The sequence below is a fragment of the Myripristis murdjan genome, chromosome 10 (assembly GCF_902150065.1).
Source record: "Myripristis murdjan chromosome 10, fMyrMur1.1, whole genome shotgun sequence".
NCBI classification, from domain to species: domain Eukaryota; kingdom Metazoa; phylum Chordata; class Actinopteri; order Holocentriformes; family Holocentridae; genus Myripristis; species Myripristis murdjan.
The window spans coordinates 14048885-14076700 of record NC_043989.1 but is presented as its reverse complement, the minus strand read 5'-3'; the positions used below and the strand labels follow the sequence as shown (position 1 = coordinate 14076700).

General features: G+C 41.2%; 1 protein-coding gene across 1 annotated transcript; it reads left to right on the top strand.

The window, feature by feature from the left end:
- Positions 1-162: 162 nt before the first annotated feature.
- On the top strand, positions 163-27579 carry mcf2a (MCF.2 cell line derived transforming sequence a). The gene is made up of 30 exons (XM_030062549.1): positions 163-277; positions 6398-6466; positions 6689-6803; positions 7230-7320; positions 8966-9085; positions 9348-9464; positions 10616-10765; positions 10939-11054; positions 11594-11708; positions 11786-11905; positions 12367-12558; positions 12987-13178; positions 14181-14352; positions 15724-15800; positions 16001-16086; positions 16236-16302; positions 16476-16591; positions 17133-17202; positions 17319-17411; positions 17727-17819; positions 18222-18347; positions 18804-19025; positions 20202-20294; positions 20590-20668; positions 21278-21341; positions 23302-23402; positions 23857-23969; positions 24680-24792; positions 25027-25130; positions 25512-27579. The coding sequence occupies exons 1-30, from the start codon at positions 163-165 to the stop codon at positions 25550-25552; spliced, it is 3342 nt and encodes a 1113-aa protein (XP_029918409.1). The 3' UTR covers positions 25553-27579.
- Positions 27580-27816: the final 237 nt, after the last annotated feature.

Genomic DNA, 27816 nt, shown 5'->3' with positions numbered 1-27816 from the left:
GCAGAGGGAGTTGGGTGTATGTTTCACTGTTGCCCTCCTCAGCCTCTCTATATTGGCACTCTATGGAGCACTATAGGACTGTGAAGAGGATGTGAGGCCTGGACCGCCATCACTCCCTCCCACAACACTGTCTGATAGCCCAGCCTGGTCCTGTGGAGGGGAATGGGCCCAGCCTCACTGCAGGAGGAGAGTGAGCCGGAGCAAAAGTCCATGGGAGAGACGGAGAGCTACCACAGCCTCCTGCAGGCTGGCTCCCAGCTGGAGAGCACTCTGCAGCGTGAGTACAAATGGCGCTGACACTGCCCTGACTTCACCTCTGGTAGCCTTTTAAATAGTTGCCTCTGTCCGCTCTGCACTTTTCCTGCATCACTTCATGACATACGTTCTCACTCAGCACAGTTCAGGAAACTGAAATTGATGTGTAGTTGGACCAGTGCAGTACAGTACAGCTGGGTCCTATGTCCTATTTGATTTGCACTGATCATTTATAACCTTTGTGTTACCAGGGTACACTGTATCAGGGGCCCAGGGAATCATACACAGTGCTTCAGTTTTAGTCAGTATTATTGATGGGCCAGCTCCTGCTGCTTTACCCTGGAATGGGCTTTGTTCTAACCTTGCAGGGATTATGTCAGCTATTTCAAGCCATCACGGATGAATAATAATTTATCCATAATGATGTAGATGTCATTGTTCTAAATCAGTATGGTTCTGTGACTCAAATCAAATGTATCACAGGAATGTATGGAAATTGAAAGCTAATGGACATTCTAAATATCAAATACACCATTACACTCTGTATCCCTGTACTGTACTTGCATTTGGCACAGGAAAGCACGAGTTATGATCATGAAACCATCCGATTTTCTGCTCTATTTCCTGATGTTTAGATGATGCACATTTGATATTATCCACATGTGAACATCCCTCTCCAAAATGTTATTATTACCTGAAATTTATCATTCAAAATCCCTCTAAAATAGAGGATAGAGTCTGTAATCGTGCAATCATTTTGGCCACCAGCTACTTAAATTATATGCAATGGCAATAACTTTGTAGCTTTTATGGTTTTCAAATGGCAGGTGTGTCATCTGAACTAAAACTTTTGATCACATACAGACACTGGAGCATCTTTGTCAGTGTATCAGCACCATGGAGGGGTTTCCTCCAGGGGCTAATGTGATTGCTGCGAGGAGGTCTTGGCAGGCTGTTTTTATAGTTTTACTGATGGGCCCTTGTCTCTTTGGGTCCCCAGTGGGGCCCCTTCTGCTCCGGCTGGGATGTATAGGTGACAGGCACAGCAGGGAATCGGTCAAACTGAGTTTCTATTTTTACCAGGTGGAGTTTCTTCGGTCAAATGATGTGTGTGAAATGTGAGTCTTGCTTCCCGGATTTAGCTTGGTCTACTTTGTGTGTGTGTGTGTGTGTGTGTGTGTGTGTGTGTGTGTAGCTTTACCATGAATGACTCCATCACTCAGAAATGAATGCCTATCAGCATTTACATGAGTCACCTATAGTCCTCTCATTTTTATACCTACAAAATATGCAGTGGCAAATTGTCATTGTCGTTAGCCCCTTTAAACTCTCAAGCTTTCCTCTGGTCTAAAGAATGTGACTTATGTGAGGCTTTTGAAGGTTTTCTGCGTGCATTTAATGCCTGATTTTGAGTCTGATGTTTTATAGGTGGCACACAATGCATTTGACAAGAGGCCTCGTGGCTTTATTAGATAACATCAAATGAAAGCTTTTTATAGGAAAGTTACAAGATAATAAATTAGAATTCCAGTTGGGAAAGCATGAAGAAACATCATTTATCTAAATGAACTGCAGCATATGGTAGGCAGTTCACTTGCCCTAAAAATGCCACTAATGCCCCAAATACGTTTATCTTCCAAAAAATTATAGGACAAGCATAAGACATCAAACCGGATCAAGTACTTTACACTAGAAAGGCCAAAAGCCCACAGAGATGCAAAATTTTGAGCTTTCTAAAAGCCATGTAGTCATCATGTATGTCATGTATCAGAAGCTGTGCATAAGATGCTAAACATAATTCCCAAAAATAAAAATTAAATAAATAAATGAAAATGAAAACACTTGAAAAAAAACAACAAAAAAAACAAAAACAAATGAATACAGTTTTGAGAAAATATTGGTGATGCTGGAAACTTTACACGACTGGATGTCACATGGGTGACAGAGTTCACAGCCAGGCCTCTTTTTTATTTATTTATTTATTTATTTATTTATTTATTTTTTGACATTTCTGCTTTATTAGACAGGTACAGTGGAGAAAGACAGAAAAGACAGGAGAGAGAGAGAGAGAAGGGATGACATGCAGCAAGGGGCCTGAGCTGGAATCAAACCCCAGGCACTGTGCTGCAGGCACAGTGAGCCTCTGGGGCACCCACAAGCCAGGCCTTTATAAACCAATCCAGTTTCCATGCAGCCCGACAGATGTAATGTGGAATTTCCTCCAGTGTTTTGCTACCAGAACACACAGCGACCCACCACTCTCACTCTAATCCCCTTAGCACTGGAGGCCTTGTTTAGTAAGAATGTCTACTGACCTACAAGCAGTGCAAGGTCAGGCCTTTGTGTATTATGAACATGTTTGTATTTGTAAAAAGGTTTTTTTTTTTTTTTTTTTTTTACTCTACAAGGGATTACATGCTTGTGCCTGCTTCTTTTGTGTCTCAAAGACTTAACACATGACCTTGCTGGGAATGTAAATTCTCTACGGACAAGCTCAACTCTGTAGGAGGTGATCATAGTTGTTGTGTTACTATATGCTTAATGAAGATTTATTATAGGACTAAGGGTGTGGCATTAGTTGACTGAACTGTCACTAATATTGACTGGTGAGTTGGTTTACCACACCTGAATCACTTCCTATTCAAAGACCAATATCTGCTCTCTGCATTAAGCACTCATTGACATTCAGGAATACGTCCTATTCAAACAGCCTCGACTTGTTTAGGTTCAATTTAATACATGTCCTTTTTGATTAAGTAACCTTGGATGCCTATTGCTGTTTGGTCAACAGAGATAAGCTATCTACACAGCAGCGTCAATGGAGATACTGGCTGGAGAGACCAACCTGAGTCTTAATCTGTTTGACTGGCAGCAAATCTCTGTCTGCAGCATAAATACACCCTATCTCCAGGCAGGAACAGAACAAACAGAAGTTATTTGACTTTCGCCAGCGCCCTTTAGCCTACCATGTCACCTGCAAAGGCCAAGAAGCAACTGAGAAGAGAAATATTGCACAAGGCATTTAAAGGGGTTGAATAATGCTTGACGAAAATCAAACTGTATTTTTCCCCCCTCTTAATATTGCACAAAAACACCTTGAGAAGCTGTCTTCGATGCCTTACTCCCATATTATTTTTTGTTTTGTATTGTTTTTCCAACTTGTGCAGCCTTAGGAATGAGGCATGATTCAAGGAGTACAATGCAGGTATTTTATTTGGCAGAGTCCTGAGGAGCACTCCATCATGTGATGAGCTTGTTGTCAGATGGGGGAGGAAGGAGAGGTTTCTCGGTGGGACTCCAAACTGGCATGCATATTAAAAACATTGCAGTTTGCAGCACACAGCCCTTCCCTTGATCTGGCCCTGTTGAGTTCTGCAGTGAAGAAGGAGGCTGTGGTGTGTGTATGTGTATTGTGCATGTCTGTATTTGCATATCTTTGGATTGATTATTAATCTTCAGTGAAGTCAGTATAGTCAGTGGCCACTGTATTTCATTACTGGCTGCTCATTTTGTATATTAAAGTAACAAACATTTATACTGTATATAAAGGTTGATGTGCTGTTTTCCATCTCACCAGGCGTTGCACTGTTTGATCTCGAGTGACGATAATTTCGGTTGGTTTACCATTCATAGAGTAACACATCTGTATATTCCAAATACTGCAATGGAAAAAGTAAATGAACATGGCCATATGTCTACAAGGTGTCTAAGCTTTCTGGAGGCCTTGAGCCAAGGGAGATACTGTAGATTGTTACACAACCATCCCAGTATTGTGTTAAACTTGAGACAGTAACTTTATCCTGCTGCTATGTGTGAACAGTCCTGTCACGGTCCTCCTCTGGCCCAACTTGGTCCAACCTCTCTCTGGAGCAGACATACATGAAATATTCAGCAGGCAGCAGTGGAGCTTATTCCATGCTCTCCGACAGCCCTACGGACTCTGTTACCTGTAGTCGCCGCATGAAAAACGACACCTCCTTCCTCCTCTGTCTCTCCCTCTCTATCTCTCTCTCGCTTTCCCTCCATATATATATATTTCGCTCTCTCTCTTTATGTTTTTGTCTCTCTCCTATTTATTTTTAATGTCGCCATCCATTATGGATGAAGAGACAGTGAGTTGTGTGTGAATCAGCTGCCCTGTTCATCTGCCACATAAACCACCAAACATGAGCAGCGACATCAGTATGTAGCCATGGTTTTAACAAGTTAATGCTAGAAGACTCTCTTTAATTTTCCTGTGCATGTATTTCTTAATGACTGTTATTGAATGGCCTTTAGAATTTCTCCTCATTTGAGGAAATGAAATGATACAATGTGTGGGTTAAAAGATGACACTGTGTGTGTCATTTTATAAAGGAAAACTTAGGTTAAAAAGACATTGCATTTGTCGTTGTCATTCAATGATAAAAAATAAAGGCTGTTGCATAGATGAGAGGTCACAAGTTTGATTTTCACACCATCCGATGTAAACATCAAGTCCTCCATATGCCCAGTGTGCTTTCAATGCAATCAGTGAGATAATAATGATATCAGGCATGAGCGACTGGTTCATACACTCAAATTCAAGATGAAGTAATTTACTGAATTAAATTGAACTGAATTGTTTATTTTGACCCTGTAGCCCAAACAATAGTTAAAAAAAAAAAAAGTCATGTCTTCTTGTACTAGCTGTAGCATTTACATCTACCACAGGGAGGCAGTATTTAGATCTCTACTGATTATATTCATAAAACACATACAGTAAGGAATTAGTTGAAGGACAACATAAATACCTTTGTACTGACTGTTGATAGCTGATATTTTGTCCCAATCTTAAATATTGTTAATAAGGCACTGACGAGGAATGTAAACTTAAAAATGCCTTTATCAAAAAGAGGACACTGTTACATTTAAAAACATAATAACTGCCTGCTGGGGACCTACGCTTGCAGTTAAACGGACATTATCTGGGAACCAGGCCAAACAAACACGCCTGTGTGTATATATAGGGTGTGATAAATTGGTCACATTATTGTCACCATTTTAGATTGATCAGTTAGTAAAATTTCATTCATGAGGAGAAACAATAATAAAGCAGTGTTTAAGCAATAGTATGACAGTATCACTTACAAAAAAAATGTAGTATAGTTCATTGCAGCCTTTAGGCCCAGATACTGAGTCACCTTTAGCACATAAATCCAATAGGTTTCCCACTGGAGCAGTCTTTTGTCTGTGTCCCCTCTTTGTAAGAGTACAGGACTTGTTCATGTTTTTAATAAAATAATTTTATTAACTTTACATTTGTTGTGAGTTCCTTTGAATGCTAAAAATCTTTAAGACTGTCATCACTTTTTTAACATCCAACAAGCACTCTCATACCTCCTCTTTCTTTTTCTCCTTTTTCTTCTTCTGGAGTTAAATATTGTTAAAATTGACCATTCACAAGCAAAAAAAAAAAATATTATAAGACAAAGGATTGTGTTTTTCTCCCAGATCTATATTGTTGTCAGTGTGGGAAAGCCTTCGAAATGGTATTCAAACCATCAAGTGGTTGAACTCTGTGTTAAAGCTCATCAGCCCAGTTGTCTGGTAATCGGAGTGCTCCTGGTTCAATCCCTGGCTCCTCCAGAGAGCATGTCGAAGTGTCCAAGAGCAAGACACTGAACCTCAAACTGCTCCTGGTGGGCAGCTTCACACCTTGCATGGTAGCCTCTGCTGTGAGTGTGTGTGTGTGTGTGTGTATGTGTGTGTGTGTGTGTGAATGGGTGAATGTGAAGCACATTTTAAAGCGCTGAGTGGTCGGTAGATGAGAAAAGTGCTACAGAAATGCAGTCCATTTACCATGCAAATTAAACTTTTAGGTGGGTGTGCAGCTCCTCAAGGCAGGGCTACGCTGCTGTCACTTCAGGTTTTATAGATCATTACACTTCAGGCAATGAATAAAAGAGGGAGGAATGTCAATTATATAGAATTTGTGAGGTGAATGACATTAACTCTCTTACAACTGATATTAATTATGAAGCAAAAATCAGCCCACTATACTAGCAAACTGCAAAAGTTCAAACAGGACTCTATATCATTTGTTGATGGTAACTTCTGCAATAAATACGACTTCCTTCAAGCTTTGGTTCTTATTAAAAGTAAGGTCTGTCTCTCTTTCCAGAGGTCACTGTCCCTGTGAGCATGAAGGAGGTGGGCGGTTACATAGAGAAACAGGTGGCGTACCTGTCAGGTGAGGACTTTTCACATTCTCCTGTGGATGATGTATATATCAGTAACTTTCAGTCACATTTGGATGATCTCCTTCAGACTTTATTGATAGCGCAACACATATGCCACATCAATCCACACTTTTTACTTTTAAAATCTCTGGCTATCATGAAGACTAGACACAGATGAATTCTACCTCTTTGTCATGCAAGACAGAAAAATGATTGTTCATCTCTCTTCCCAGGGGGCCGTGGGGAAGACTCAAGTGTCATCATCACTCTCCCAGAATGCTCTGCTTTCAGTGACATTCCAGAGGAAGCTTTAGCCAAAGTCTTAACATACCTCACTCTCATTCCTCGGTGTGTTCTCCTCAGCCTATTCAGATTCATGTCTGTCTCCTCTCTCCCTCTCCATGTCTGCAATGCAGTGAACTGAAGCCCAAAGCTTGTATTCTGAGCACAGCTGCCCTCCTAAGATCACTGTGTCAAATGACCTAGTGATGCCCTCTATGCATACTATATGTAAACCCTGTAGAAGTCAGAGTTAGTGCTTCCAAGAGATTAGGAAACTTTTTATTGGATCAGGTCTATGCATGCATTGGTGCATTCATTTTTACATAATATTTTAATGTGCAGCTGTTGTGAGACATCTGTAAATGATATGTTATTGCAGACACAGTTTGACCAATCCACCTGATGTAGGCTTGTTAACGTTCACATTTTCTTGTCTGACATTCACAAGTATATTACATTATATTGATTTAATTCCCTCATTTGTTCTTCCAGAACTAGGCAACCAGGCGTAAAATTTATCATCATTTTAGACCGAAGACTGGATACCTGGGCCTCTATCAAAACTGCACTTGCCAGAATAGCGGTGAGCAACTATCACCTTTCTTTAAAGGCAACTTTATTATATCCTCGTTACTATTATTTTACGGTTTAAGACGTGCATTGGTAAATGTTCAGTCCCAGTGCACAGATCCTGTACACTTCCTAATAATGAATGCTACGGCGAAGAGTCACTGTCCATGGTGCTGAAAATCTAAGAAATTCTTTTGGGTGGTTAAATGTTTGGCTGTCCGCAACATAAAATCCCTCTGCATTATGTTTGCACAGAATTTAAGTCTCCACGGGTCTGTATATCCTCACAATAGATGCTTTCCACGTAAACGTCCGTCTGTACTGACTTGAGACTTGTCCCATTGCATATTGCTGTAAATGTATGACCAAGCAAAAACTGCCGACTTGATGACGCTAGATTTCGTGAGGCGCTGAGGAAAGGAGAGGGTGAGGAGGATAGGCGGGAGGGAAACATTGCAGTCAGAGCTGCCAGCCTCACTCTATGTGGCAGCAGCATCACCGCTGCGGCTGTGGTCAGGCAGCCGGAGGGAGCAGCATACCTTGGCACCGATTTACCAGCGGGCGGGCGAGAACTAGTTATTTAACAAAGATGGCATCCAACACCATGGCTGATAGTTTTCACCGGCGAGGAATGCCCAAGATACGGAGAAGCCCGGTAACGAGCTACGTTTACCATCTAAAGAGTTAGGATTAAGTTTTGGGCGGGCAGCGTGAATGCGGCAGCTGCACCTCGCAGCAGCTGCATGGCGTAGTACTGCGGTGCAGAGCCCAGTTCCGCTTAGTCATGCAATTGACTGGATATCAGACCCGTAGGAAGCCCATTCAAGTGGATCTGTGACATCTTAATGCATGTTTAATGTGAATGCATGAGCCTGCGTTAGCTTCAGGGAAGTCGGGGCAGATTATTATCAAAAGTTGCGTCACATGCAAATGCACTGATGTTATTACATGATATTCATTCGTAATGTTATATTGTATTTCCTGCTATGCTGTCATCATACAGCTAAATCATGCCGCAGAGGTGAAGGCTGCATTACCTATACCTGTATGACGTAATTGTCCAGGTCCTCTGAAATGATGTCTAGACAGCTTTTTTTTTTTTTTTTTTTTACACTAAATAGTGGGATAGCAGATAAATATAAACAGTGGCGAATTATTTACTTGGCTTCAGTGTGCTGCAGCCACAGTGGTTACTGACAACTAATGCATCCTCATCACAACTGGGCTTGGCTGTAGACACACTGTATTGTGATGTAGCCTGTCCCACTTGAATGGTATGCAAAAGAGCACAAATTCCTGCACAGTCAGGTTGTTTAACCAATTGACCTGGGGTTGACCTGCAGCTGCACATCTGTGTAACTCCTGTAGTGAGTCAACCTTGAACCATTAGGCTGACTGTAATCTCTTGACTGACAGACCCACAAGGTGCCTTGACAGATATCTGGGATGATAGCTTGTTAATGCTGTCTGTGCTTTTTCTCAGCCGTCCCCTTCTCCCATCCCAGAATGGATCCAGAGATTATGTGGCACTGATGTGCAAACACAGAGTCAGCTAGTGGAAAAGTGCATGTTTTTATTTATTTATTTTTTGCACTAGAGTAAGCTTAAGCAGATCAGATTGGGGTATTGTCTTATCCTCCCTCACCATTAATGTTCAGGCTTCTTTTCCGGGGAACCTCCACCTGGTCTTGGTGCTGCGACCCACCAGCTTCTTCCAGCGCACTGTTACTGATATTGGCTTTCGCTTCAGCCAAGAGGACTTCATGCTCAAGATGCCAGTAAGGCAGCTCCTCCTCAGTTACCAAACATGTCCCACCTCACCACAAGGTATACCTCATTCTTGTTACACACCTTAACTGTTCTGATCTCCATGAGGCAAAGGCTCCGTGGTGGACACAGCCAAGAAAAAACAAAACCTCTTGTTCAGTTTGAGCTGTTGAAACAACAAGAAAAATAGCTGCAGCAGCTAGACAATAAGTACTGTACATTGCCACTGGTTTGAAATATTGTTGCGATCTCAGAGTTTGTCTGGACCTTTAGGTTGTGATGCTGAGTTCAGTCACAGACCTGCTTCGCTACATTGATGAGAACCAGCTGACATCTGAGTTTGGTGGCACTCTGGACTATTGTCACAGTGACTGGATCGTCCTACGAACGGTAGGCCACAATCTTTTCTGAACAACTCTGATTAATTCTTACATGTGCAGGCACCAAAAGTTGCTTTTTTTAAATGTAACTACACAACCAAGTGGCATCATATTTACAGAAAAGCAGTGAATATCTGGCCAAATAGTTGAATTTGCCATCTCAGTGAAGGAATTGATCAGTTTTTGACATTTGAAGTCATTTGTAAGTATAATAATAAGAGAATAATAAGAATATCTTTGAAGTGATAGCATGTATACTGTATGGATGTGCAAAATATCGTCTTATTCACTAATAACTGGCCAACAGAGGGCAATACATGAGTACACCAGTACATCTAGGTGTGTAGACATGACTGTCCACTTTGTCATATACTACATCATATTCAAATTACAAATGAAAATCAGATATGCAGAATGTGCATATTTTGATATGCCGATCACTAACCTTTCATTCAAAGAAAAACTCCACACGGAAATACTTTACATACAGGAAAGCGATAATGAGTACATGTGCGTTGTCTTTTGTTATCACCATCACTATCAGAACATAAACAGTCGGTGGATAGTGGTAGCATTCATACAGAAAATTTGTTCAAAATTAATGTAAAAACAGATCAGAGTCGGTGCAATCTAGGTTTGTGTAGGAGAGTTCAGGGAACAAAGAAAAACAGTTTAAGCAGTTGATGGAGGGTGAGGGTGGGCATTTGTCCAGTTTACTTGCTTGTGACACAGAAACAGAAATCAAGATGCTGTGTGCTGAGAGTCTGAAGATACTCCATAGCCTCATCAGCTCACCATAGTAGATGATGGAATGTGTTGAGTTCAGTTTCGTCTTCATCCACCCCTCTGTTAATGTCTCTGGGGTGTTAATGCCTATCGTAATGACAGAATCAACACTTTTCACATGTTTATTGATTGATCCTGCCTCCCTGAATGCCCCTGCAAAGAATAGTCTGCTGGACACTCCCTCATCTTATTGCTGTTGAACAACAAATGGCTTTCCTCAAACCACCGAACAAACCCCTTCTCTAGACTCATACACTTCATCCTTGTGATGCATCATGCTACATAATAATCTTTCACGGCATCCTGCATGCTGTCTCTGCAGCAGTGGTGATGTGATTGTCATGTTGCTTTGTGTGCTCTCTGGTACCCCTGCAGGCTATCGAAAGCTTTGCTGTAACAGTGAAGGACATTGCACAGATGCTGCAGGCCTTTGGCACTGAGCTGGCAGAAACAGAGCTGCCTGATGAGGGCAGCGCCATTGAGTACCTCCTCAAGTGTCACACTGAGAAATACAGAAGACTCAAGGTACAGTTTCAAATTCTGAATTCTCAAATTAAATCTCAAACAGTCTAGCTTTCCGTGGCATTCGGAGCTCATCTTCCACAGTACTTTGACTTCTCTGGGAATAAAGATGACAACTAATACTTTGTACTTATGTTTTGGACATCATTTATATAACGTAATCATCTCTTGGACAGGATGCTATCAGGTCAGTGTCCAAGGAGGGACGCCAAATCCTCTCTAGTCTTGAAACCTCAGAGAAAGGGGATGACCACCACTGGGATGTTAAGCTGGACTGGGAGACTGTACAGAGGCAAGACATATAAACATTGTCTTTCCCATTCTTATGCTGTATCACTACTTTGATGTAAGAAGTCAAAATTGCATATTGTCAGCTAAGATCAGATCAGATGTTAAATAATGTCTCATTTTGCTACTGGAAATTACACCTTAGAACATTAATATGTACCTTAACTATACATGCTTCTTCAGATTGAGTTAAATTAGAGTAGCCTTTTGTTAACAGCCTCTGGCAATAACAATCATACTGTAACCAATAATTTCACTGTGGGCATACAGCACAACCTCAGGTTCTCCTAATATGGTCTCATTTATTAACTTTCTGAATGTCAGTTATTAGGATTTTAATATGGTCTATCTGTTTTTAATATCGACAGCTGCTTTAAGATTTTAGAGAATCTGAGGTTTTTGTTTGGCAGAGTAAAATTAATGTGGGTAATGTTAATTATCTCCCAAAGCTATGGGCAGAGAGAAAAATCCCTCTGGGATTTAAGGAGGCAGACATGCCTGAGCTCTTTGGCAGTGGTGCTAGCTGTTCCCTCTGTTTTTTAGGCTTCTTGCCCAGCTCCGAGACATGGAGTCAGCCTTTGACGGCTTCTTTGAGAAGCATCATCTGAAACTGCATCAGTACCGCCAGCTGCTCAGATATGAGCAAAGCTTTCAGGAGGTAAGGATTCTATGTGCGTGTTTTATGTGTGCGTATGTGTGTGTGTACACATCTAATTGTGTGTGTTGACTGCTTAGATGGAGTTATGTCTCAAGCACCTGCTGGCTCAGGAGAGAGAGGTGTCGACATCAGGAGACACGCTCGCTCAGACCGAACAGGCTCTCAAAGACCTGGAGAATCTGGAATCAAATGCAGAGGTCAGTGGTTCTCATGTAGATCATAATTATCTGCAAGTAGCTGCAAATTTGTTGGCTTTCTGTGAGTACCAAATGGGTGAAGTTTGTGACATACAATGACATATACACCTGGTGAGTGCCAGACAATGGCGACAATCATCGGAATGTTGTTAAAGTTCAGTTATATACATTTTTCTGTGATTCTGTGAATCACTGTCTGATTTGTCTTGATGTTAAAATATTAGTCTAATATACTTTTTTTCACTTTTTTTGAATTCTTGAGTCAAAGCTGATGGCGGTGCAGTTCTCATCACAGTTGTATTAGTTTAGACATAAAAACATTTGACCTTGCACCAAGGTTCAAGTTTCAGTGTATTGTTGCATTGAATCTGTTACTGGAAGGTCTCACTGTCCACCAGACCAACCATTTACCATAAAACTGATGCCTCCCTTTGTGTTTGTTTCCTCGCTGTCGTTGTCAGGAGGTGATGGGCCGTGCCCAGATCATCATCCTCCATGGACACCAGCTAGCAGCCAGTCACCACTACGCCATGGCTCTCATTGTGCAGCGCTGCAATGAGCTTCGCTACCACTGTGATACACTCACTGCTGCTCTCAAGGCCAAACACACACATCTCACGCATACACACCAGTTGCTGCTGTGTCTTGGACAGGTACTGACACTTATGCATGCAAATCAGATGTGCAAGATAAATGTGCAATTGTAAATCCATATGCAACTGCTGTGTATTGGTTATAAATGATTCACCTATAACAACACTATATAGCTATGATATACCTTGTTGTGCATACTTAGCTCCAGTATTCTATTTTTTCCTATTTAATTCCTTTGTTGTTGTTTTTTGTTTGTTTGTTTTTTTTGGTTTTGAGTGGCATGTGTAAGAAGTAGAGGCTTCTGTAAACCACAGTGAAATTCATTGTATATTTTTTGTGTAAGCACACTTGGCCAATAAAGGTGTTCTGATTGTGATCTGTATACACACACACACACACACACACACACACACACACACACACACACACACACACACATACACAAATATACGCCCCCCCTGTATTGTGATATACCTGTGTTCTTCAGGCCCAGAGCTGGTGTGATGATGGAGCGTATCTCTTGGCCAACCAGCTGGTTGATAAGTTCCAGTCTAAGGAGGGCGCCCATGCTGCTCTGAGGGAAATTGAGAAGTTCCTGGAGGAAGCTCCATCCATGCTGAGCTCAGGACCTGACACTCTGACCATGGAGTATGAAGCTGTCATCACGTCTCAGCTGCAGGTCAGTTACCAAAAACACAAGAAACCTCACAGCCTGATTCAGCTTTAAAGAACATCATACAGTTAATCCACCATTTATAGAATATAGTAACACTTACTGATGCATTACAATTTGTCAGTTTGTATACATATATGAGATTTATTTTGCTTTTAGTTAACATAAATTCTTGAAGACTGGTGTTTACGTAGAAAATAAGCAGTCTGGAAATCTGTCACCCCATCAGAGTAAAATCTGTTGCTCTCTGTTACTTCAGTATTAAACACTTCCAGTGAACACAAACCATTTGCAACCTCAATCTACATTTAAGCCAGTCAGTGCTTGTTGGGAAATCTGACATGAAGAAATGTCTTTGATGCAATAATCACAAAACAAAGCCATAATTTGGCACTGTTTCTACGGAGAGTGCTATTTTGCAATTACAGGTTGGCCCCTTTAATGTAATCATAGTGTCTATAGTGATGAGCTCATACTATATCATGTAATCATCATACAATTATTATGCAAAAACACATGATTCAGGCAACACTAACCTTGTAAGACCATGGTGAGAGGGATACAGATAGAATTGTTGAAGCATTTTTGAAAATAACTTTACTGCCCACTCATTAACTTCAACGCAGATAACTGATATAGGCAAGGCAACTTTATTTATATAACACATGGCATGTTGTGACATAATGTGATTTACAGAATAAATACAACAAATTAAAATGGATTAAAAACAACAATTTCAAAACAGCAGTGACAAAAATTCGATTAAACAGATTTGCACAGTAATGTAATACCTGATACAACATGGAGCTGCTAATTTTCTGGTTTTCATTCATTAAATACATAATTATTTGTGTCAAAGCTAAGCGTGGGTGAGTCATCTGTAGAGTGTACACTGAAAGTATGTGTGTTCTGCTTTGCTTCACACATCAGTGAACACTGGCTTTTGCATCAAAAATGAACACCCTCTGTAATCTTCTCTGTCTCCCTCCCCGCTCCCCTGTCCGTCAGGCTCAGATAGAGAAAACGTTTGAAAAGCACGGAACAGTGCAGCACATGATCCAGAACCGACAGGCGTGTTTGAGGAAGCTGGCTGATAAACACGTCCGTCCGGTCCAACTGGTCGCCCCCAGGCCTGAGAACCCTCCACGCTCCAAGTCCCCGCTCTTCTCCCCCAAACATGGTACATCTACAAACTCAGTCACACACACATGCACTAACCGCTTGCGAAGAAAATATGTGCTAAAATAAATATTCCATCACCTCAATCACTTGCACTTGGAAAATGATATTTTTTGTTACAGTATAACAGCAGATTGACCTGCATTAGTCTTTATTTATAAGTCTGCAACTGGAACTCTCCACCCAGGCTTCTCCTGTTTTCACGGCCCAGTATGAGGTCTCCTTTGGCTTAGCAGCAAACCCCCTTCCTTGCTCACACTCCCTCCAGCCTCCCACTAGCTACATGGTCAAATTTACACATCACAGGTTCACCATATTTAGCCCAAATTGTTACTGTATTGACCTTGGGCTCAGCATGCCATCTTTACAAGCAAGCCGGAACAAAGGTAGCTGCTATAATCATCCCACTGGGATATACCTGACTACTCCGTTAGGATGATTACTGTAATAGAACCATATGTTGTTCATATACATTAAAGAACCCTTCATCTCACTCAAGCTCCCAGGATAGGGGGGCTTGCAAAAAGCTAGCCATATAGTACCCAATTAGTTTGTGGGACATAATGTGTCTGTTGCACCTCTGAATGTATTCCCATTGTGTGTGCATGCTTCCAAACGCAAATGACAGGCTAAACAGACTTTTTCCTAATGCCATTAATATTCTTTAATGTTTTGTTCTCCATGAAGAGGCTCTGTTCTATAATTTGAGGCCATACTGTAGTAATGGAAGTGATAACGAGAGAACGACAGAGCGAGAGTGATTATGAACCCTCCCCGGGCTGCCTGAAGCCTCTGGAGAATCGCTATTTAAGAGCGGAGATAAAGGGAACAATGCTCGCTTTGATTGATTTGAAACAGTGCGCGCATACAAGCACACACGTGTAGACACACACACATGCATGCATGCCTACCACTGATGAATACGACACATGCAAGGGCATATACACTCCCTACAGCTTGGACTGTGATGTGAGGATCCAGTTGCCAGGATCAAAAGGACACTGACAATCATGCCAGCCAGTGCTTTAGATCTATGTATAATGGTTTCAGGAAGTACTTTTACTGAAGGCAGCCTATTATTGATGATTAAATCAAGTGTCTATCACAACTGATTAATTATGTTTAAACTTCCTGATAAATGAGTAGGTCACCAGCTGGTCATGTAAATCTCCTTGTGGCGATCAAGTTCCCATCTCGCATGTGGTCATAAAGATGTAATTCTGTTTGATTTAATGTATACATCAGAAATGCCCTGACTCGTGTAGTTGAAAGATAGTATCAAAGCATATGGAAATATGCTGCATGTGGCTCACTCTCACCAGCATGATCATTATATCTGATGATGTCGTGGTGATGTTTTGGCTTTTTGCAGGTGATGGTTTGAAGTTCACATTTGATCTTTCTCTGCCTGGGAAGAGGGCGTCACGGAAGAGCCCCAACCCAAGAAAGGTGAGGCTGTAAATCACTTCTTGAACTCTCACAACTTCAGCTAACACAGAATATGCTTACGTCAACAATGAAAACATGGTGATTATCTTATTATCATTGTATTATGTGGGATTTCCTGTGTCTGAGTAATTGCGCTGTCAGGTATTTGCCCGAAATCCAAAGGGAAAACTGGTACTATCTGTCTGTGGTCGTGTGTTCAGATAGAGGTGATGCACGACTACCAGGAGAGCAGGAGTTTTGTGTCGTACAGCCTGGAGGGAGAGGACAGCCCCGATCTCCTAAAGCGGTGAGGACGAGCCACCCGTTCACCCATCTGTCCATTATTGCTCTCGATGATTTTACTTTTTCATTCTCTTTGTTCAATGCTAATGCTGCCCTCTGGTTATCTCTCATTCTTTGTGTGTGTGTGTGTACGTTTGTGTGTTTGTGTCACAGTCATGTGATGAGGGAACTCATAGAGACTGAGAGGATCTATGTGGAGGAGCTGCTGTCGGTGCTGCTGGTGAGAAAACAGATTTTCCTTATGTCGTGGCACTAAAAGAGTGTATCCTCAATACTAACCATAGTGCCCAGAAGAACTTCCAGCTGCCCTAACTTAATAACTCCTGCTACCACATCTTCCACTGCACTCACTTAACACATCTTAGATTATGTTGTCATCACTGAATATTGCAGGGTTACAGGGCTGAGATGGACAACCCAGCTCTGGCAGGTCTCCTGCCCCCCATCCTGCGCAGCAAGAGAGACATCCTCTTTGGAAACATGCCAGAGATCTACAATTTTCACAGCAGGCAAGGAAAACTCCAGTGATTAATGACTCACATCAAGCACAGACATGCATAAAAATACAAAACTGCAAGCACGAATGTACAAATGCATACATTTTCACACAGTGATGGATATAGAAAGAACAAGGTGTATGTCTTCCTTGAATTAAGAAACATTTGCCATAAAAAAAACTATTCAAGGCACAAACACATCAGGAATTTTGAATTTAAGTTAAAAACCAACACTTCAGTATTATACGTGGAACATTAAGAGGGCAGTGTGTGTACCCTGCACCCATCAGATTCAGTAAGAAAAGTTCATTTCAAAAGTTCACAAAATAAAATAGCTTTCAGAATAAGTGTGATTTCTTCCTTTTTTTCATAAATGCCATCTAAAATGTCCGTGAGGCCACAAATATATCAAAACAGTTGCTGTATCTACTATTATCTCTAGTATTACAAAGTTATTGTTTCCTATTTGTTTAAATTGTGAACTCAGCTGTTCCATTTGGCTTTTGAGATCTGATTTTGGGCCTTTGACTTTATGTTTTGTTTTGGTGTCCAGGGTGTTTCTCCAGGACCTGGAAGGATGTCTGGAGACTCCTGAGGGTGTAGGAGCTTGTTTCCTGGAACGGGTGAGATGATATATTTTGGTTTTTGACAGATAGCTTTTTTCTTTTTAATGGTTTGGGCATTTTTATTGGGAATATCACCGAACAGATTCATGTGTGCTGTGTCTGTTCTTCCCCAGAAAGAGAATTTCCAGATGTATGAGTGCTACTGTCAGAATAAGCTGCGCTCCGAGGCCCTGTGGAGACAATTTTCAGACTGTGCCTTCTTTCAGGTCTGTTTTGCCAGGGATATACTCTCTCTGTTATCATATTTGTTTAGTTCTTTCATTGTCCTGTGGACTCATGTATTGGCATCTACAGACACTATATATTTATACTATACTTCTGCTCATCCTTGGTTGACAAAATAAAACATTCACAACATCTGCAGTAGAGAGATACTGTATGATGGATTAGAGTTACAAACAAACCAATATATAGTATTTCTGGGAATATTCTCTTTTTGTCAAAATGATAAGCAGTGATGATGGATTTCAGGTTATTTGGATTCATATTATTTTGGGATTTAACTTGTCTCTCTTGTCCAGGAGTGTCAAAAGAATCTGGAGCACAAACTGGGCTTGGATTCCTACTTGTTGAAACCAGTCCAGCGCCTCACTAAATACCAGCTCCTGCTTAAGGTGGGTTAATGGACAATCATGTGAGATTCACACACATGCACACACTCACACATAGACAGAGTGAAGCATGTGAGTCAACCAAAAGGGAGATTTCATACTCTATTTTCCATGAGACTGGCATTGAGCTGAACTGAGACTTGTTTTAAATTCCTTTTCTTAAAACCCAGTAGTCTCAGTACAAAACTAAAAAAAACTCATATATTAGTTGCTAAGGACAACATAAACTATGTATGTTGTCTGATATGGTAACTGGTTCCAAAATTCACTTCTCTGTCCAATGAGTCATTATAATGGTTTAGCAGGAGTCTTATCAATATAGTACTGTACAAACCAGTGTCAGCCTGGGTTTATAGTGCATATGCACGTGACTGTTCATATATTTGTGTGTGTTTACATGTTCAGGAGCTGCTAAAGTACAGTGCAGGTTGTGAGCGGACCTCTGAACTACAGGGGGCACTAACAGCCATGCTGGACCTGCTCAAATCAGTCAATGACTCCATGCATCAGATAGCCATCACAGGATATGAGGTGGGCTTTATTTGTATTGATGTGTGTGTGTGTGTGTGCGTGTGTGTGTGTGTGTGTGTGTGTGTGTGTGTGTGTGTGTGTGTGTGTGTGTGTGTGTGTGTGTGTGTGTGTGTGTGAGCAAAGCCTGTGCACTACGCCTTCAGTTCATACACCTTTATTAGACAATATTTGTCTCCTAGTTTCCAAGCTCTGCTCTTTTTTTTTTATCAACCGTGAAATAATCCATCTTATTCAATGTGTGTATAATTATCCTGTATAGCAAAATTTTTTGGCAATACTGTATATCTTTTTAGACAAGTTGTAAAGAACATACCTGATCCAGAACATACTTGAATCCAGATTAAGCAAATGCTTAATCTGGATTATGTGGGTAGCAGTTCCAAATTATATTTCAAGTGAATTTAAGATGACCTGTTCCTCAAACCCAGTGTTTGATTTTTCTCTTATTTCTGCCAGGGAGAGCTTTGCGAGCTGGGCCGTGTGCTGATGCAGGGCTCTTTTAGTGTGTGGATCAGCCATAAGAAAGGTCCCACGCGCATGAAGGAGCTAGCCCGCTTCAAGCCCATGCAGAGGCACCTCTTCCTGTACGAGAGAGCCCTCCTCTTCTGCAAGCGCAGGGAGGAGCATGGAGAGGGCTGTGACAAGACCCCCTCCTACAGCTTCAAGCACTGTCTCAAGGTTGGTGTGTGTGTGAGTGTGTGCGTGTGTGTGTATACTGTACAGGCACTTGGCTTAAAGGAATACATCAGGTTTTTGGTAGTTTAGCATGTCAGTCATCTTTATCCTTCAGCTTTAGAACAAAACAAACAACAACAACAACAACAAAAAACAAAAAACAAAAACAAACAAACAAACAAAAAAAAAAACAGAACAAATCCACACAGTACAACAATAGCACAAAGTCCAGCATCTCCTGATATCAATGCTTTACTGAAGATGCACCATTTTATAAAGTGCAGACTATTTAAAGTTAAGACACTGCACCATTACATCAAGAGGAAAGAATACTAGATGAGTTGTGCATCATTTTATGCACATTTCTCTGTAATTCATCATGACATATTTGTTATTTTTGGAAAGAGATCTTGGCAAGAATTAAAAATAAACGTTTGTACATGTACTTGTAATGCCTGATCCAGAAGTGGGACTGAAGAGCTGAAGACTTCAGTCCCAGAAAGAAAGAAAGAGATTAAAAGGTTAAAGTTACATGACATATGATGAGAAAACAGCTGTTCTGAACTAAAAGTCTTGCTTCCTGCAAAAGTTTGATTTTTTCCTGTTTTTTATATAGGAACATTGTGGGTGATGGAAGAGCTGTGTTCAGCTAAAAATCACAGTACAGAGGATGAATGTGTGATTAGTTTAAAAAATAAACTGCAGCTATGTTAGATGTATTGCGCTAATTTAATTAAATTTTTGTACTTTTTTTTTTTGAGGATACTGGCCATATATTTAAAACCTGTAATAACTTGATTTAATCAAAAGGTCTGATGATGCTCTATGATCTACTGGTGCACAGGAATCACTTGTGTGTGTGTGTCATCACGGCTAAGTTCCCCAACTGGTCTCAAAAACTTGCAGTATTCCTTTAAAACTTGTTTTGCTGTATGTCTCCATGCATGGAGGGCATCTCGGATGGTGCCACACCGGCAGCTGCTGCTGCTGCTGCTCTTGATTTATTATTGAGAGAGTGGGGAGGAAGCAGTCACACAGCGGAGGTGTGTGTGAATATTTGCGCTGTGACAGAACAGATGTGTTACATGATGTAAGTTTGATGTATGATGTGCTGCGTGTGCATCTTGTCCTCTTAATGCTGGGTGTGTGTGTTTGTAAACAGTGTACATCTCTTGGCAGATGACTGCTGTGGGGATTACAGAGAACGTCAAGGGAGATGTGAAAAAGTTTGAGATCTGGTACAGTGGCAGGGAGGAGGTGTACGTGGTTCAGGTAAAGATGTTCATGCTTTATTTTTCAAGTGTTGTGACGTTTACTGCCAGTTTTCACAGCACGTTTACTACGTTGCCAGAAATTCAAGATTTTCACTCAGTTGCTCAAGCAAGTCAAACCCTTTTTATAATACTTTGATCGTATATTTCGCCTAGGCTACTGTAATTTTGCCACCACTTTAGTTTTGCTCACACTGGGCTATATCATGTCATGGTCTGTTACATAAAATGGTTTATGGCATCCATAAACCTTATTTACTTGATTTATTGTTATCCTTGCTTCTGTCCTCTTCCAGGCCCCTACAGTGGAGGTGAAGATGGCCTGGCTCAATGAACTGCGCAGAATCCTCACAAACCAGCAGAAACTGCTCAGAGGTCTGTGCAGGTCTCATGGTGACTCCTTGAACTCCGATTGTACCTTAAATTTCCCCTGATGTAAAGTAAAAAAAAACAAAAACAAAACAAAACAAAACAAAACAAAAAACCAAAGAAACACTTTTTTCCCCCATAATATCACATGCATATTCGGGATCTGCTGGTTGCAACATTTCACTGAAGCTACATCACATTTATATGGAGTGAAATATTCATACCCAAGATGCCATTGTGTTATGTCTGCACCATTACATCAGACAGGATATCTAGATGTCTTGTGCATCATTTTGAACACATTTCCCTGGAATTTAATAAGGCATATATGGCATCTTTGGAAACCTTGGGATGTTCACTGAAATTAATTAAGAAGGATTTTAGAAAAGGCTAAAAGTGGGTGTTGCACATACCTTGATATTTTCAACAGTGGAGTAGTTTTACATTATACTATCATGATATTCATCAGAGTTTGGTCTGCTTAGGTATGTCAGTATTTGTAATAGTAAATGGACTGATGGGACTTGCAGAGTTTAGAATTGACTGGAATGCTACCCTGAAGGTGAAACTCCTCATTCTCTCCTCTTTCCTTTTTTTTTTTTTTTTCTCCTATAGATGAAGTATACCACCATGGCCAAATGGTTGAACACATGCAGCTTTCCCCACCGCTCTCTGAGAGGTCAGTGCTTATGGTTACTCATGGAAAGAGTGTGTTTTTATATTTACTGTAATCAGAGCATGGCGGTATAGAATAAGTGCTCAAGCCTACACACATTCAAAAGCTAAGCACTTTGACATTAGAGCTTGAATTGGGCCTGATAATTTGAACCCAACCAGACCTGATCATCGCTAGTCAGATTCCCAATAACATCTGACATTCATGTTATAGAAATGTATCTGTATGCTGCTGTATTCTGCATAACACCATCCACATTCAAAATAAAATAAATGAATGGACTGAAAATCTAAATTTAACATCAGGCTATATCAGTCAGATGTATCCAAAAACCCTATCAAATATTAAGTTTGTACACAACTTCAAGAAATTCTTTAATCAATCCATGCCTTAAGACAATGTTTTTTTTTTGTCTTAGTTAACTTTGCCTACCATGCATTGTTTCAGCTTGGCTCAGTGGCCTTCTTTGCCATACACTAACATAACTAACTTAAAGAATATAAATCATATACACTCCGTATGGCTGAAAAGTTCTGCTGCAATGCCCTTTAAAGGTTGAAACTTTCAGACCCGCTGCACCTCTGGCCATGCCAAATTAGAGATGTCACAGTGAGGATTTGTCATCAAGTGTCAATGGCAATGTCCTCACTGTGGCATCATTGATTGGACTGACATTTCTGCAAGTGTGTCTGACCCAAACCAGCCCATATACTTGAAATTCCTCTCTTGTCTGAACCTGACCGGGTCTGGGCTGCCATCTCAAGCTCTAACTGAGATACACACAGTTACAGCACTACAGTCTGTAGAGTTTTCATAGCTAATCTTCACGCCTTAAGTGAGCCTTGGTACAGGGCTGTGTGTGTAATGGTGTGTGAGAGAGGGCGCAGGCCCCACTCTGTCCGCTGGTGTTTGGTTGCCTATCCCCACTCCTCCCATCCCCTACCTACAGGGGCGTGCGGCCGTCCAGAGGGGTTCCCAGGGGCTGTCTGCCGGGGCTGGACTTTGTCTCGCTGTCAGCTGATGTGTTTCTGTGTCTGCGTTCCCGGAGCCCCCGTCCCCGAAGCCCCCGGCAACGGCCCCGGCCACGCCCCCGCCACCGCCCTCAGCGCCACTGACCCGCCCTAACGCTCAGTGGTAAACTCAGCCTGACCCGGCCTGGCTCACCTCGCCTCGCCTTGGCATGACCCGCCCGGCCCGGCTTGGGGACCAAAACCCAGGGCTGCTGTGTTTGCATACTGACCGTCATCCTTTTATAGCCTCCATTCTAGCTCATAACTCAACCACTCCCCCCTTTGCTGGTCACCAAGTCTGCATTAAGAGGCCTGCGTCTCTCAGCAGCTCCTCCATGGTATTTCTAACATTGTTTTGAAAGTAACAGCACTCATCTCTACATCTCTGATTTGCATGTAATACAAAAGTAAACAAAAAGGAGTTATGAGTTTTGGTTTTCCATGAATTTTCTTGATTTTTCATGAGAACTGCTTTTTAAGATGGGGCTCGTTTTTTGAGATCTAACCAAACTAGAACTTGAATTCAGAGAAGCACTCTTGCTCAACTTCTATTGACAAAATATGAAATTGGATCTTGATGAACCGAGGCCAGATCTTTCCTGGTGTTGACACATGCCTATCCTGTGTGAACACTATGTAACTCAGTGGTTTTTGAGTCCTACCTCCCACCCTCTCTATGTGAAGCTTGCACATGGTTGCTCTGTGCTGCTCCCTGCTGTCTGGCTGGTGCCTGAACGGTCAATGACTGTGTGAGATACAGCAGGACAGAGTTATTCCCAGACACTTATCTGGGGCTAGCTTTATTGTTCCCTCCTGTTATAGGTATGGATTGGATTCAAGAAGTGATAGCTGACCCTAGATTGTGTGGCTGAGGATAACATCTATCCTGAATGTGTTTTGTGACTCTTTGCAGTGTGTGGTGAGCCATGTGTTGCGTTGCATTGTTTTCCCAGCAAGCAGCAGAGGGCGTCAGTGAGTTCAGAGGACACTGAGTCAGGGCGGAGCAGTCCAGACCCCCAGTCCCACTCCCCTCAACATCGGCGCAACCGCAGGAGTGAGTAAAACTCATCCACACACATTCTCACCATTTGATACTCAAGTAGATATTTGGTAACTGAAGTACTGAAAGAGGGCAAATTATTGGATGCATATCTTTTTTGACTTTACGTTGCTGTTGCTTTTTCTGTTCTTAAACCCAAGCTGATGTAGATATTTGACTCCTTCTCCCTCAGCAGTTCAGGTGTATATTGACCTGAAGCAGTTCTGGGTGCACCAAGGAAATTTGGGGAAAAAGGCCCAGCTACTGAGATTAGCTTTTGATTCTACATTCTTGTTAATTGCCCAGTAAGTGACAAGGGACATTATAATGCTGATATAGTTACCAAGTATCTACATGGTATTTTTCAGGGGTAGTGTTTTAAACAATGCATTTATCAATAGCTGTAACAGCCCAAGTAATGGACTTGTGTGTGTCTATGTGCGTGTGTGTCTGTGTGTGTGCTCCCCAGGCTGGCCCGGAGCACCTCACTCAGTAGACATCTGCGAGGGGCTGGAGGAGTGGCCTGGAGGTCGGGACACCTCCCACCTTTCTGACACTGAGGAGGAGGTGGTGGCGCAACTGGTGAGGCAAGGTTACACTTTAACTCAACATACACAATCTGCAGATACTTAGATGAGTAGATGAGAATTTTTTTTTGTCTTTAAGCTTTCTGTTTGTGCGCACGTGTGTGTAATACAGCATTTTATTCTCTCACTTGATACCTGCATGATAGTATTTTGTTATTGTGCTTTTTGTTTCTCAAGTGTGTGTTGCTGTTGTGGCATTAAGTGAATGTCTGTCTGTGATTAAAAAAAAGTTTCTATCTACAATGGGCTTCATCTGTGTTTACCACCAAGAGCACTTTGTTTTCATTATTCATCAAAAACGTATACATTTTTTTAAAATCCAGTTGATACTGCTTATTCAAGAATTCACTTTGACTTTCAATAAATACAATTAAAATATACAATAATAATACCTCTTTTATTCATTTTAGTGAAAATGGAATGTTGTTAGAGAAATATTTGTCTAAAAAATGCATTTGTTTTTGATAAATGATGAAACATAAGAGTTTGTGGTAATGGACTTTAGGACCTCAATCTATGTATGTTGAGTATGTATGTATCTATGTATCTATACGTAAATATCAAACAGTGACAATCCTTGTAGGCTAGTATGTGCAAATATGAACAACCACCGCTCTACAGGACTGGTCTTTTTCCATGAGTGGCAGTAACAGCGGGTTTTTGGAAGCGTTTGTCACTTGCTTGACAGTTCTCACTATGTGCCAGTCTCCAGGCAGATACAGGGCTTTGGCAGATTGTCTTAAGAACGGACCGGACAGCATCACTATCAAATGTGGAGATGTCATCCAACTGCAGCATGAAAACAACCGGGGACTCTGGTGAGTTTTGGGCCTGTCTGTCAAGCTGTTTCCTAAAGAGAAGAGCCCAAGTTCAGTCATCACAACTGACAGTGCGGGAGATACTGAACCTCTGCATATCTAAATGCCTAAAATGAAAAGTAAACTGCATACTACAACCTATGCTGGAATTTGTCATAATCCACTGATGGTTTGCCCCATTTCTCTCCTCTTCCCAATTCTTAACCCTTCCCCCCACTATTTCCCATCCTTCAGGTTGGTGAAAAATCTGAGTCGGCGACAGGAGGGCCTCATTCCAGTGGCCAGCCTGCTGCTGATTCTAGGAGACAGCAGTCGAGGACACTCCTCAAGACTAGGAGGTATAAAAAAGACATGGCCTTCTGATTATGGCTGAACAATTAATTCAAATATTAGCAAAATCATAATATGGATAAGTGCAATATGCAAATCGAGATGCAATTTTTTGCCCAAGGTAAACTGTGTGACAAAATAGTGGTGCCACAGGCATGCAGTGGCCTACAAACTGTATGAAAATTATAATCCATAAATGATGCTTCCCACTAAAATCGTGAATCATATCACAATTATAACATCTTTCCAAACGTTTCCAAACGTTACAATATAAGACTTTTTTTTTTTTTACCACACTGTTCAGCCCTACATTCAACATGACAGTGTAGTTTAGAGCACATTATGTCTTCAGTCAGGTTTTTTCTAAGCATCTTTATATTTTCTCATAGACCCAGGGAATCTGAAGGCGAGGAAGCTCAGCTCTCCATAGAGAAGAAAGCACAGTGTGAATCTAATATTAACCGACTGAGCCATAGCTGTCTCATAACTGATGCACTATCAGCCACCCACTCTTCACTCCCTGCTGCTGTTGGCACAGTCCAGTCAGTGGAAAAAACAACATAAATAGATGGAAGACTACAGAACTGATTTTTCCCCAGCTTTTTGTTGACAATCTCCTGGGCCAGTGCTTTTTTTTTTTTTTCTCCGCTCTTCTGTCTCCATGAATGGACGCTGTTGCTGTTGAAGGTATTACAGACAGGCGACAAAAGGGGGCACCAGCGTAAAGGCACAGGAACTGTTAGCCCTCTTGAATAATCAATAGCCCATCCCTGATTCTGCTTGGTCTTCCATTTCTCCAGTTGGTGATAAATATCTCATCCTGGCACTCCCCCTGCAACAGAAATGCAGTTGGAAATGTGAAGCTACACAATTTTTTATCAGCTTGAGTGGGGCACTTCACATCATATGGACTCTAAAGTGAAACATTTTCCAGTCCTTCCTCAATCCAGCTAATAGTTGAGATTTAAGTATCTCCAAGTGTGTATTTGTGAGTGTGTGGTGGTACGTTGGTGTATGTCTGTCTGAGCGTGTGTAGAATGGATGCTAATCCAGGATTTGCCTGAAAACATTTCTTAAAAACAGAGAATTTTGTACATATGCAGTCTCATTCATTTTTAACGTGTACATCAATGTTTGTTTGTGTAATTGGTTTATGTTTTCTTTTTGACTAGCTCATTGTATTTTTCTTACATTTCATTCCTTAAGGCACCTTTCCTCTGTACTCTCTAGGAGTTAAAATGCCAAAATGTGCCGTGCCATAATGCCTTTTTAGTCTCGCTTTTGGAGTATTTCCTCTCTTGTAAGTACTGTTTGCTAGGCAACATCAAATATACTCTGTTCTTGCTTCTACCTGACCTCACAAATGTTCAACAGGCACTTTAGTAAGGTGGAAGGACAAAAGAGCAAAACAACAAAAATATTGAATGGCAGGTTGCTTTTTGCTTGGCGCTATATCTCATACTGTATATTTTCCCTTTGTCATGCTGTTATTTGTTGTTTATTTATGAATATGTTATGCGTTAGTAGTGAAGACAGGCGAGACATGCCCCCTGCATGCAGGCAGCAGTTGACATGTCAGGTATGGTAATCTAAGACACAGGTGGAGATGATGAAGATTGATAGGATTGTATTCCTCAGTGTGGGTAGTGCTGCGGAGTTATGGGAGGTGCATAGCGCAGCACCAAACGCTGTCATTTTCCTCATGATCTCACTCTGTGTCTGCTGGGAACCGACTGTCAGTCACAGATTACAGAGGGGAAAGAGGCAAAGTAAAAGAGAGAGAGATATTATGCTTTCTGTGCCCCTCCATCACAGAGGCAGATTGTTTCCTTCTCTCTATTACGGCACAATTAATCTTGGGTTCCCCAAGAAAAGGGATCATACAGCAAACATGAAATATACCCACTGTGTCGACCGCTTAATTAAATATTGATTGCAGACTTATATGAATTTACCACATCAAATCAAGGCCCCAGTCGGAGGGCTGCCTTTGATATGCTGCGTTTGATGTGGAAATGAGTTTGGAAAAGCAGCGGGGGTTGCTCCGCACTACACACTTCCTATGTTGTTTATTTATTTATTTTGCTGTCAAGTTGTTCCCTCACATTGTGGGGTATCAGTGCAGCCCCAAATGAAATTATGTCTCTGTACACTTACAGGAGCTATGCTTGACTGCACAAAAACACCCCCTTTTTTTTTCATTTTGTTTATATGACAAGATTAGATGGTTTCTTTGTAACTTCAATCCAAAATGCTGCAGATTTTGCACAGATTTTCCCACATGGAAAGAAAAAAAATAATTGCTTGAAATATTGTGTATCCTGACAAGCCTAGTATGCTTGTTGCTGAATGTTTCTTGAGGCAAAAAATGCATGGCAACTGAGCAATGAAGGGGTTTGCATTGTTAGACAGTCAATGTTCTTAACTGGCTCCTTTTTGTACAGCCTCAGTACTGTAGAAAAATAAGAAAATAAATAAAATATTTATTGCAATAATTATGAGATCTGTTTTTCATGCAAGAAATTATTCTATACATGTCTATTTAATGTAATATTTCAACATGATGATATATTTGACTGGACACTAAGGTTTCTCTTGATAATCACAAATGGAAAGCTGAAGTTGAAGATTTTTTTCCGTTTTGGTGTGTATATTCTTTATGGCTTTTTCTATTTGCTCATTATTTGAGACTTG

Bases quoted from the DNA above. Each gene is read 5' to 3' on its own strand.
- mcf2a (XM_030062549.1), top strand. From the start codon at position 163: ATGGGCCCAGCCTCACTGCAGGAGGAGAGTGAGCCGGAGCAAAAGTCC. The intron at 16,303-16,475 runs GTGAGAAAACAG...TGAATATTGCAG, and splicing joins AGCTGCTGTCGGTGCTGCTG to GGTTACAGGGCTGAGATGGA. The intron at 18,348-18,803 runs GTGGGCTTTATT...TATTTCTGCCAG, and splicing joins TAGCCATCACAGGATATGAG to GGAGAGCTTTGCGAGCTGGG.